The sequence below is a fragment of the Myotis lucifugus genome, unplaced genomic scaffold, assembly GCF_000147115.1.
Source record: "Myotis lucifugus unplaced genomic scaffold, Myoluc2.0 scaffold_11, whole genome shotgun sequence".
Taxonomy (NCBI): domain Eukaryota; kingdom Metazoa; phylum Chordata; class Mammalia; order Chiroptera; family Vespertilionidae; genus Myotis; species Myotis lucifugus.
This window is the reverse complement of record NW_005871059.1, coordinates 827,149-840,221: the sequence shown is the minus strand read 5'-3', so window position 1 is coordinate 840,221 and position 13,073 is coordinate 827,149. Positions and strand designations below refer to the sequence as shown.

Below are 13,073 nucleotides of genomic sequence, written 5' to 3'. Positions count from 1 at the left end.
AACAAAGCCTCCCTTGTTGGCAGCCGTGCAAAGACTTGGAGAGGAAGGATGGGGTCGCCCTCCTGGACAGGCACAGGCAGGAAATAACAGTCCAACCAGACACAGGTGGTTGATAACAATCAGAACAAACAATTTTCTGACCAGAAGAGGGAAGGAGGAAATGAAGGCGGGAGTGGGGAGGGAGAGGCAGAATTCAATTTAATCCAAGACCACCCCAAGTGTTGTGTAGGGCTGGGCTGAAGAGCTTTCCCGGCACTTTGTGCTTCAACAAGATAGAAATTGATTGCTGCCAGCATGTCCCTGTGGGCGCTTTAGCTGCTGCTTTGGGGGAGAGAGCGGGTGGGGAGGTCTCAGCAGGCTGGAGCTTTGGGCTTTTCCTTTTGTGTGCAGCCTGGCATCTGCTTTGTGTGGAAAGTCTGGTCCTCCTGCTCACGGGCCCTGCCACCAGCAGGGCAGTCAGGGCGCAGTCACTGGCAGCTTCGATCGGCTGCGGGAGGGAGGGCGTTTCATCGTTGGGGCTGCAGAGTCTTTCCACCAAGATGCAGATCACTTAGTGGTTGGGGCTTTCATTAGCCCTGGGTTAGTGATGGCTGTGGAAAATGGTGGGCAAAACCGCATCCATTTAGGAGAGCTCCACGCAGAGCCACTTGCTCTGGGTGTGTTCAGGGAGCCGGGCGGGAGGCAGAGGGGAGCAGGGAGACAGCCGTCTGCCTGAGCGAGGCCAGTGCTTTCACGGAGAATGAGCCCAGCCCTCCACCCCCACTGTGTCAGACAATGCACACAGCCCTGCTGGCCGGGTTCCAGCCTGCCTTCACCAAATGGACCGCACGTTACACTTTCATAAACATGCTTTCTCCCTCTCATTAACAGAAGACAGTGATGATAATCGTAGCAATCAGCCCCAAATACAAACAGGATGTGGAAGGCGCTGAGTCGCAGCTGGACGAGGATGAGCACGGCTTACATACTAAGTACATCCATCGCATGGTGAGTGGTGACGGCCCACAGCACCTCGCCAGTGCTGGAGACGGGCTCTTTCTTCTGTGAAGGCCTGTCCCCCACTAGAGACCAAGCGAAGGCATGATGCCGGTGAAGAAGCCCAGGCAGGAGAGTGGGGGGCTGCTACCTTTGGGGCCTTGGGCAGTTCAGCACTCCTCTGAGACTCAGTGCTCTTGTCAGTAACAAGGGCAGAGGGATCCGTGATCTAAGTTCCACGATTCTGGAATCAGAGCTCTGCTGGTTTGATTGTTTACCAAGTGTGAAGGCCCAGGACAGTGGTCGGCAAACTCATTAGTCAGCAGAGCCAAATATCAACAGTACAACGATTGAAATTTCTTTTGAGAGCCAAATATTTTAAACTTAAACTATATAGGTAGGTACATTGTTATTAACTTAATTAGGGTGCTCCTAAGGCTTAGGAAGAGCCACACTCAAGGGGCCAAAGAGCCGCACGTGGCTCGCGAGCCAAAGCTTGCCGACCACGGGCCTAGGAGGATCGACAGGCGGGCAGTGAGGGGCGGGGCTCCTGTGGGGTGTCATATCCTGTCCCCCTCCTTTTCACAGAGGCAGAGTAGCCTGGTGAAAAGGACTCGTGCGGTTGGTTCAAAATCAGCTTCCTCACGTGTAGGTTGTGTGACCATGGGCCAAGTGCTCAAACCTCTCTGTGCCTCCATGTCTCCATTCTTCATCGCTCATGAACTATGGGGTCTGGTCAAACCAAAACCAGGGGGAGACATTTATAGGGAGTTAACTTACTCAGCATCTGATGGAACGTTCTGACGGAAAATAACACCCAGCTTTAGAACTGGCTGTTTTACGGGCAAGCAGTCTCCCTGCTTTCAGCAGTTACAGAGATACTGTGCAGACAGTCACGCTTGACCAGGATGTCAGATGCTCCCATAGTCCCTACTGCGTGCTCATATGTGCTGGGGGTGTGGGTGTTCTGGGCCTCTATCCCCACCTCAGACACAGCTTGTCTGCCTTTCTCCGGCTTGTTTGTTTACCAAAGATTCTGAGTTTGAAAAAGGCTTGAAGATCACTGGACTAGAACCTGTAAGCCCCATCTCAGTCCTAACATTCCCCAGGGGGCAAGCACCTGGAATGGGCACTGATGAGGCCAGGAGGATGGGCAGGAAGCAGAAGTGGTCCCGATGGAACGGGTGAGCAGCACAAGGCAGGAGGCAGGCAGGCCGGCAGGGGCCTTGCAGCTTTACCTCTGGGGACACTGACTTAAATCAGGTCTGTCCTGCGGATCAGGAGCACAGGAAAAAGGCAGGGTAGGTGGGTGTTCCCCATCTGGGTCTTCAGGGTCTCTGTCTCCTCTTCTACCAAGTGCCCGCCACATACTTGAGCTCAGAACCAACCCAAAGTAAACACCAAGGCAAGGTGGTGCGGTCACAGAGGAAGGCCGAGGAGTCAGGGGGCACGTCTCCCTCCTGCTCCATTCTCTCCGGGTCTGACAGCCCCCGGGCAGGGCCCAGAGAAGTATCGTTTCTGCCCTGAAAGGTCATGGCTGGCCTGGGAGCTGCCACCCCTTGGCTGTCTGCTGCTACTTGTCTGCGTGGCCTCCAAGCACTCAATGTCCTGTCTGCATCTCTAGGAACTGGGCAGTCCCGAGCGGACAGCTGGTGTGTGGGAAGGGCTCCAGGTCCCGCGAGGTCCCGAGGAAACCTGTGGAGCTCTGCTGGAGTGCTACAGTGCCGGGCAGGAACACAGCTCGGCCCGGAGCTTGTCCGACCGCCCAGCTACGAGCCAGATTATCACACTCAGTGTCTTGGGCAACGATGTCCTGGGCCCTCCCTCATCAAGGAAGGGGCTGCCTTTTGCCCACCTGGCAGCCTTCCTGGTCCCCTCCAGGCAGCGGCAAACTCCCGGACAGAGGGTGTGAAGAGGTGCCCAGGAGGGGCTGAGTCATAGAGCCAGGACTGCACACAAAGCCAGTATCTGGAAATATGGGCAAAAAACATGCACTCCTGCCGGTGGCCCCTCCACAGGCGGAGCAGCCTGGTGAACAAGCTTATAGTGTCCAGTGCCCTGGGAGTCAGGAACGCACCCAGTGCTTAACTCTTATCAAGTAAACTATGCCCTTCCTCTCACGTGTCTGCACTGATGTGGCTGGTGCTTTGAGGGGCGCAGGGCTTCGGTCACTTTAAAACATGCTTTTGGCGTCGTCTGCTTCTCAATGGGAGGTGGTTCTGAGAAAACACCTTGTGGATGCTTTGTGTGTTGTATGATTGGGCGTGTACGCAAATAAGCGTGAGTGTGGACGGGTGTGAGTTTAGGAGGGGTTTCTTTGGTGAATTCAGTAACGAGCCATCGCCACTGGCACGTCCCTCTCGGTTCTGTTTTTATTCCATGCACGACAAAGACTCCTCCGTAATAAAAATCAATTGGAAGATGAAATAGTTGGAACGCATAATTCCTCTTCTCTTTGTCATCAGAAGCCGGCAAACTTGGTGCTGGTCACAGGATTTGGAAGACTCTGACTCCTCTCAGTTTGAAAATTCTGGTTTTGATGGAGCTCTGGCAGCTAAAGCTCCTTGGGCCACTGCAGTGTCAGGACAAATGGGAACTGGTGTGGGCAGCCTAAGGCTTGGAAGTCAGACATCTTCACAGCTGACCCCCCAGCCTGCCTTCCTCACCTCCAAGCCCATTCTGTGCTCTAGCTGCAGGGCATTACCTGCTGGTCCCAACCCACTGACTGCTGCCACACGCTGGGCATTTGCTCAGGCTCTTTTCTATGCTGAGAACGTCCTTCCCCTCTCCCCCTGTCTAACCACATTCTTCTTCCAGCATCCAAATGACACCTCCCTTGTAACTGTCCTTGTAACTGATGTAGAATGGATGGCCCCCATCTGGGGCTTCCACAGCAATTTGTTCACACTTTCCACACTGCACTGTGGTTGGTAATTTACCTTCTGACTGCTCACAAAACTGCTGGCTTTGTGCCGATAGGGTTTGTTTGTATCAGCAGTATTCTGGTAAGCTGGTTCACCCTTAACTCCCCCCACCAAAAAAAAAACACACAAAACCCTGATTCATAGCATCTTCCCATTTCTGTGGTATAACTACTCTCACGATGGCCAATTTCAAGCTACCAATGTGAAGACACTGAACACACAACTGGGAAGAGGCACACATCTGGCTTTTGTGAGCTGACGCCAACCAGCCCAGCAGACCCCAATCCTAATCCTTAAAACAAAGTCTAGCACAGAGCGTGACGCTGATTAGGCCTTCAATAAGTGATTGGTGAATGAGTAAATGGCATAGATGTGTAATGGGGAGAGCTTCAAATTATAAGGGTGAGGCACTCAAGGAAATCAGAATAAAGGCACTGTGGGCTCGTATGATTGTGGGTACTGTACATTAACTCCTCATCCTCGTTCCTGAAATTAAACCTTGAATTTGTTCTCTTCCAGATGCAGATCGAGTTTATAAAACAAGGAAGTATGAATTTCAGATTCATCCCTGTGCTCTTCCCAAATGCTAAGAAGGTAAGCAACAAACAAAAAAACCCTCAGAATTCAAGCTTTGCTTTGTTTGCTATCTGGGATTTTAAGTGGAAAACCTAGTCAATTCTATCACTCCTTAAAGAACAGTGTTAGAAAGATCAGCAAGTTGCACCACTCAGTTCAGCAGCATGAAGAGAGTGTTATCTGATAGACCATCGCTGTCCTAATTGTTTGAACAGCTATTACACACAAAGAGGTAGTTTGTGTTTTAACTTATGAGCCAAAAACAGACTGTTCATCTGATACTTCTTATCTCTTGTACATAAAAGTCAAGATGTGTACTTTTTTTGCTGGCTGTTCCACGGAAGTATTTTGTGGCACACAGTTCAGCTCTCAAAGCTGTAGAATACAGGAATTAAATCTACACAATTATCAAAGTGAACTTTGCTGTGGTTCATAGGAGGGCTTTTGCACCAGAAGGGCTTGCCAGCAGGTTTGGGGGATGGGGGCAAAACACACCCGAGGCCATGACTTGGCAAAGGGAAGGCAGTGAGGTAGTAAAGCCTTGAAAGCGAGACTGCTGCACCCTGAGCTCAGGCCCAGCTGCATTCCTGGATGCCAGGACTGCATTGAGACTTCGGGATGAGGGAGGGCCCAGTTTATGTGAATGGGAACCCAGGGTTGCACAGTTCACAACCTGCACAATAGCCTGCCTTTCCACCCCTTGCCCAGGCTCTCACTGCAAGATCTCCTTACTGGTCTCCCTGTCTCCACTCTGACCCTGTATTAGCCATCCTCTGCTCTGCCATCAAAGAGGGACACCTAGAATGTAGCTCTGATCTCTCTCCAGCTCAAAAGTTTCATAGTGGTTTCCTACAGACTACAAGATCATCTCCACCTTTCTTAGCGTGACATGTGAGGCCCCTTCGACAGGCCTGTGCCCACATGCTCAGCCTTCCCTATCACCATGTGCAGATGATTCTATGCTTTGGTCAAACTGGACTCTTTGAGCATGCCCTCCCACGAACACATGCTTTCATTCTCTGTGCCTTTGCACTTTCTGTTCCCTCTACTAGCAGTGCCCTTCCCTGACTTATCTGTCTAGTGAGCTCCTGCTTATCCTCATGTTACCCAGTCTCTAGCCCAGGGGTGGGCAAACTTTTTGACTCGAGGGCCACAATGGGTTCTTAAACTGGACCGGAGGGCCGGAACAAAAGCATGGATGGAGTGTTTGTGTGAACTAATATAAATTCAAAGTAAACATCATTACATAAAAGGGTACGGTCTTTTTTTTTTTTTTTTTTAGTTTTATTCATTTCAAACTGGCCAGATCCGGCCCACGGGCCGTAGTTTGCCCATGGCTGCTCTAGCCTCTCCTGATCTCTCTTCCCCTGTGCTGACCTTGATTCGTGGTGTGTGGTTGGGGTAAAGGCACTGGGAGTCATTGTTTATAATTACTGGAGCAGGGTGATGGAAAAAGCTGACCAACTTTCAGTTGGTTTTATTAATGTTTTTAAAACTTCTTCAAACAATCCCTTTGTTGCCTGTGCTCAGGGCAGATTGCTCCCACCACCTGACCCCTGGGTATGCCGTTGCCTAGAAAACAGTTTCTTTTTCTTTACACTTTGACTCCCTCATAAGACTATTAACTCTTCAAGGCAGTACCTGTGTCTTTTTCATTTGGGTGTCATCAATACCCGGCATGATGCCTGACACACGGCAGGTGCTGCTTCTCAGCTCATCCTGCCGTCCCCAAAGGCCTGCCATCTCCTCAGAGAAAAACCTGCAAGGCTCTCTGTGACACGGCCCCCTCCACTTCCGGACCCTCACCTACTCTCTCTCACTCGCTCTTCTCTAGCCACACTGGGTTGCTCCTTGAACCAGCCAGGCGCACTCTTCTATCCGCCTGGACTCAGGTCTCTATAAAGCTTTCTCCCTCCGCTCTTTTCTAAACACCCTGTTTAAAACTGCAAACCATTCACCCTGGCCCCAGCGCTGCTTATCCCCTTTCTCTGTTTTATTTTTCTCTACAGCATGTATCCCCATCGAACACACGAGATGTTTTTACTTATTCAATCTCTGTCTTTCCCCAACAGAATGCCCACTCCTTGAGGGTAGTCTGAAACTGCACCCCACTATCCCCAGCTCACAGTTTCTGCCTTTGCCTGCTAATGGAGGTCTGCTGGGATCCTTCTACTGCAGGCTGGACCTGTGGCTGGAGTGAAAGGATAATGAATTAGATTAAGTCTTGGCATACTTCTTACAAAATCACAGGGGAATTCGAATCACTCTGCATGACCTCGGTCCTACCCCTTTTATGTGAGGGTGGTGAAAAGCACATTGAAATGCAAAGGGCAGGTAGCCTGGGAGACTGACAGAAAATGCTGTGCACATGTGGTTTCCATAATGAGATATACAGCTTGCACCCGAAGCCAAGAGCACGTCACATGCTAACCCCTTCCAAAAGCAAAACACTGCAACTCCCAGGATGGCTTGGTAGGAAATGCCCCAGAAGGGAAAGCCGAAGATGTTTGGGAACCGAGCCTGGGATCTGGAATCCAGGTTTTTCTCTAATGGCCTTTGCTCCTGTCATTCTCTCTCCATAGGAGCACGTGCCCACCTGGCTACAGAACACTCACGTCTACAGCTGGCCCAAGAATAAAAAAAACATCCTGCTGCGGCTGCTCCGAGAGGAAGAGTACGTGGCTCCCCCCCGGGGGCCTCTGCCCACGCTTCAGGTGGTGCCCTTGTGACACCCCAGCCGCAGCTCACTGGGGCCGGCCACATCTGGACCCTGTTCTGGCAGGCACTCCTCTAGCTGAGGCTGGCTGGCAGCATTCGCAGCTGTTTGTGTTCAGTCCCTCCCTGAGGGGCCCTCCAACCCCAGAAAACCTGTTTTGCAGCCTATTCTTCCTCCTGAGACCTCCGCAGACCCTGTCTTTGGAATGGAGGCGTGGCTGCTCTGCATTCCCTGCTTCTCATCCCCACTGCCTGTTCCTCCGAACAGTCTGACTCGTCCATTCTGGGCCTCTCACTGCTTAGCAAGGAGCTCATATAAGTGACCACATGTAAATGGCCACAAACACCCTCCCATTGCTTATGGCTACTTTTATGTGTTAGCCAGATGCTTGTGTGGCCTCGGACCAAAAGGATTCATGTACAAATAATAAAACATTTACTCTTTTGTAACATTGTGTTTCCCTTATCTCAAAGATATATAAATGTATAATAATATGGGCAGCTGCTTCAAGGACCATCAATAAAGCTTCTTAGATATAATATTAGACAGATGTAACAGACTATATTAAAAGATTCAAGCCAGATAAACAATCCCTTTAACATAATCGTGAAAACTTTATTCTTGCAGTAGAACTTTTAAACAAAACAACTTTGTACTACACATGACCATGATTCTAAATAGAATCATAGTTCTTAGGGTCTTAATATATATGTAAAAATATTTGTGTGTTATATGAAGTGACAGGGGGTGTACAGTGCAGGCTAGAATTGGGGTTTGGGAGATGTGTTCCGATCTCGGTGCTATCACGAACTAGCTGTGTGACCTTAAGCAAGTCCTTTCACTTTTCAGAAACTCTGGGGACTAGTTTATAAAATGACATGGACCAAAAAGTATTTCTAATGACCCTAAAAGGTTTAAGGTCTAGGACCTAAATTCTAAATACTCTGTTCAAGAATAACTAAGTTTTCATTTTCATAATTATATCTCCCAGGGAATGAAATTACATTTTCTTAACAGAGACATTTTCTTATTTTTTTTAAACAATACCCTCACATTCATAATTTTAGGGGGAAAAATATATCTTGTTCCTTTTGTCTACAAAAAAGAATAAACAAAATATATATTCTATATAGAACAAGGTGGAATAACTTTAATAATGGCCCAAGATGAATAATCCAATATGAAGACTTTTCAGCTATTTCTTCCCGTATCTGTCTGCCTAACCTCTTAAACTATGAGATAGTTCAACTTTATGTGTCACCATAGCAAAAACAATACTTATCAACTATAAATAATGAACTTTACTAATGAAATGCAAAAAACACTAGTTTTATTTATATTATAACCTTGATGTCTACTGAGTAAGATGAATGACTTTACGTTTGGGGTTTTTTTAAAGGAAAAGAAAGGCTAGTATACCTTAAATATTCATTTGTAAGACTCAATGACAAATACCTTTAGCTTCAAAGCATTTGAGACTTGGTAGAACTGACTTACTTGGTTTGGGGTGTTTTTGTTTCATTTAGTTTTAAATATGTTTTTTATTGATTTTCGGGAGAAGGAGAGAGAGAAATATCAATGTGAGAGAGAAACATCGATAGGTTGCCTCTGGGAATCCAACTGACTGCTTTTTGGTGCACGTGACGAAGCTCAACCAACTGAGCCATACCGGCCAGGTGGACTTACTTGTTTGATTAACTCCAAATATGTAAAACACCCCAAACACAATCTTCAAGTCTTCTTTCTCTCTTGTTATCTTTTTTGCCCAGGCGGAGTAGCATCATTACGGATTATACATGGTTATAAATAGAATGGCATCAGCAATTAGTACTCTGAATGTTTCTAGTTAGCAAAGGTTTAATAATGTGATGTTATTAGCCCTCCCACCCTTCAGAGACCGGTCCCGAGTGCTCAGCCACTATTCCTACCCCAGGTGAATGATGAGGGAAGGTCCCTGGTGTTCCACAAATAGTCATTAAACTGTTGCAGCTGGTTGCACTGGTAGCAAAAAGAAAAAAATGCCCATGCGTGCACACGCACACACACACACACACACACACACACACACACACGCACATACAACACCTGGCCAAGTGATGATGACCACAAACATCAAAGGAATTTTAACAACAATTTTTGAGCACTGGCACTAAGATTAGCACTTGATTTATTTAGACATTATCCTGGTCCTTTTGCATTCATCTGTAGATATTTGGGGGATGGAGATGGGTTATGGCAGACTGTAAAAATAATCCCTTAGCCTCAGCTTTATTCAGACCTATACTGACTTTAGGGATGAGATGTGCAGAATGCAAGGTTAGGTTCCTGTCTAATATTGCAAGGTTAGGTTCCTGTCTAATATTTAGTGACTAACAAAATGTAAAATACAATTTTTAATTTCAGTGACTGGTTTCAAAATGTCTGTTTAGTTTAATTTAACTTGTATATTGTTCAAAGACATCTCGGTTCATGGCTACAAAGTATCAGACAAGCTATTTCTCAGCTCAATGTTCAGAAAAAATTACTATAGTTGATAAGCCTTTTCTTTTTTCCTATTAAACAAATCTCTGTTTTGAACATTCCAGACATTGTTTCATGGTGCCTTGCCACGCATTCTTCTTAACCTAAGCTATTCTATCAACCACCTCATCCACTCTGCCCAACACCCCATTGGCACCCTCACCTTTGCCAATGGGTTACAAAGCCTATGATCATTGGGAAATGATCCAGAAAGAGCCTCTCAAAACACAGAATCTTTCTGTTTCTTCTCAATGAACCAAGAAGAATCAGGGAGACCCACCTCCCAGGGGCAACTGAAAAGATAAGGTTAGAGTGTGGGAAAATTTCACACAGTAGAAACGCTGCTCATCCTGAAGAATTATGCACTATATTTCAAGATAACTAGCTCTCTATGAGCCCACTGACCAAATAAAAACCCAGGCAGGAAGAAAGCACCAAAGTCACAGAGATCTGAAAGCCAGACCAGTGTAGGAACTAAAAACACTTGTCACTCATACATAGGGGGACAGAGAAGGAATCCACCAAACACCACAAATAGCCAAGGTAATGAGGCAGCTCAGAAAGAAAAGAAAAATCTCCAGAAAATAAACTTCTAAAGACATGGAAATGTGTGATTTGAATGACAGAATTCAAGATCACAGTTCTGCAAAAAAACTCCGAGTTACAATACAAGAAAGACAGAGAGGCATTTTGATGAACTCAGAAATAAAAACCAGTGAACAAAACGAGTACTTACTATAGAGGTTGAAACTTTAAAAACGAACCAAATAGACATTTGTGGAGAGCGGCCACAGTGTTTGGACAGGTTCAAGCCTCAGACTGAGAGGGCACAGTCCTCTCATGGCCACGTGCAAGTCCCAGCTTGGAGGGCAGAGCCCTCCCAGCACAATTATAGCCAACAGCTGTAGTTGTAAGCTTGAACCTATGGTCTGAACATGTGGCCCCACGTGCCTGAGTGATGTGGGCTTGATAGAGTTCAGGTGCATGTAATTGAGTAGATTCGAAACCCACGAGAACGTTGTAACCACGCCCTTATTTTGCCTCGTGGAATCTGGCTATTAAATAAAGACACGGCTTGTAGTCCGTGGTGCTGTCACTAGCTCTCTATCAGAGAGGACAGCGTCCCACCCAGCTTTTTTCTCTTGTCTGTCCTTTCTCAATCCTTCACCACCCCCACTCGGGCTCACCGAACCCAGCTGAGCTGGCGTGGCACATAAGGCGCCCAGCGTGGGGCTGAGTATGCCATGGCTGTGCAGGCTCGCCACAGACATCCTGGAGATGGAGAACTCAATAAAAGAGGTAAAGAATGAACTTGTGAGGGGGGGGAAAAAGGAAAGAAAGCACCAAAATCAATTTAATTCTCATATCATTTATTTCTGTCATAAAATTTTCAGACTTTAGAAATCCTGCACCTCTGCCATTTTGTCTTCTGTGTGAGAAAAGGAGGGCCCTCAGAAACCGTGGCTTGTCTAAAGTAGTAGAACCTAGGTATTCCGATTTCCAGTCTGCAGACATTTACTTGGTGAACGTAGAAAGCTTTCTGGTGTTTGATGGCAGGTTTGTTCAACAACAGACCCAGTACCTCCCGGAGGTAAACTGAGCCTCAAGAACATTGGAGGCCTGAGGGAAGATGCCCCTTTGTCCTCTGGTGGCTGGAGGATTCAGCGATCATGTTGCAATTTGTTCTGTGGGAAATTCTTTGGGGAAGTAATTATTGCTCCGATTATATGGTGTGTGACTTTTCCCGAGGTAGCTTGGCGTATTTATTTTATACCGGTATTATATGAAACGAAGGCACAATTTAAAAGACCTTGACACCTTCCTGAAGCTTACAGACAAAACCCACTACCCGTCAGGTCAATTTCTTTTAGTTTTATCTGGCCAGTCTCCAAAACAAAAACATTGAAAAAGGTTTTTACTTTGAAATCTGTTCTATTCATCTTGTTGGAATAATACATAGCTGTTTGGAACATCTGCTCTACCTTCCAGATGAAGAAATGAGACACATATGGGTCTCGCAACCTCTCCTTTGGGTGGGGAAGCTGCAGGAGGCCCATCCACGACACAAAGGAGCCTAGTTCAGTCAATGCAGCTGGCAGCCAGGGTGGCCTTGTGCCCAGGCAGGATGGCATGTGCCTAACTTCATACTTATCTGTTCCATTTTCTATTGGAAAAAGTTTTCCGATAGAATCGCATGTCCCTTGGTGGGAGGCTTCCACAGACCCTGGGCAGTCACCTGCTGCTGGCTCACCCACGTGTGCCACAGCCCCTCCATCTGTGATTGTGCACTTGCTCCCAAATTCTTAGTCTCCAGCCACACAGGCTGTAAGAGGAACACACAATGTAGTTTAGTTCTCTAACTTTTAAGGAGTGTACGAGTGTGGGTCTAGGGCACACCTCCCCGGTGTTTAAGGAACTGATATTTGAGCCTTTGCTAAACAGTGAAAGTCTTGGAGCGAACTGTACCTGGGCACAGGTGACCGTGTTCTGGGCCTGCCTGCTGTTTTCTAGACACATGCGTATGGAAGGAATAACTGCAGCCCCCAGATCTCCCAGGTCTTGCAAACTAAAACCTTAAGGACACACATTCCTTGTCCCTTGCCTGACCTCTCTTTGCTCCCTTCACCAGGAAGGCTCTGATGGCAGCTGGGGAGACGGAGGAGAGGGACAGAGGGAGAGAGTGGGAGGGAGAGAGGACTCATGCCTGATGGATCCCATTAGGCTTAGTGTGCAAAGCAAGTTGAGATGAAGTAGCTGCTCTGGTATGCGTCCAAACTGCTGTTCTATTTTTAGTTTCTCCCACGTGCTTCTTAGCCCCACATTGTCCGCCTGGGCACCTGGATCGGCAGCAAAATGTGGAACTGAGCCACTCATTTGTAAGTCTGGAAGGAAGGAGGCCATTGATGCAGGGCTTGTTTATCGCTGACAGGGAAGGGGGACCTGGAATGTTAATGAGGACGGCTCTCTGAAGCATGCCTTCGTGGTTAGCATGGAGTTCAAAGGAGGAGGCAGCCTCAGTCCTGCACCGAACAAATGGAAACCGTTGATAGAGGGAAGGAGAAATCAATTATGCTGTCGCAGGCTTCCATGTCATTGTGCTGGAGTTGTTAGAAAAGGTAGGACAAGGACCAGATCTCAAAAGGAAACAAAGCCACATGGCCTTGAAGTATAACCAGTTTGCCATGGCAACTGATGGAAATGAGCCTCCCGGGCACTGAGCAGGTGTGTTATCTACAGAATAAACACACTTCTCTCACTCCCTGGTTTTTATAATAAAACCTGTGTTTGGATTACTTTCCCCTCCTCTTTGTTACCCAGAGAAGTTGGCTGTTGCTCAATCAGCCCAAGGCTCTAGCGAGGCA

At 47.5% G+C, this 13,073-nt stretch overlaps 1 protein-coding gene across 15 annotated transcripts in view; it reads left to right on the top strand.

Annotated features, from left to right (window-relative positions):
* TRAF3IP2 (TRAF3 interacting protein 2) overlaps positions 1 to 7,640 on the top strand; it is a 40,131-nt gene extending 32,491 nt beyond the window's left edge. For 14 of the 15 annotated variants that reach the window (XM_023750128.1, XM_023750131.1, XM_023750130.1 and 11 more), the window contains 3 exons: positions 871 to 987; positions 4,419 to 4,493; positions 7,058 to 7,640. In XM_023750128.1, coding sequence (XP_023605896.1) covers positions 871 to 987; positions 4,419 to 4,493; positions 7,058 to 7,204 — 339 coding nt within the window. In that variant the 3' untranslated portion in view covers positions 7,205 to 7,640. The remainder of the gene's footprint in view (positions 1 to 870; positions 988 to 4,418; positions 4,494 to 7,057) is intronic. The other variant, XR_002828114.1, reaches the window with a different exon arrangement.
* Positions 7,641 to 13,073: the final 5,433 nt, after the last annotated feature.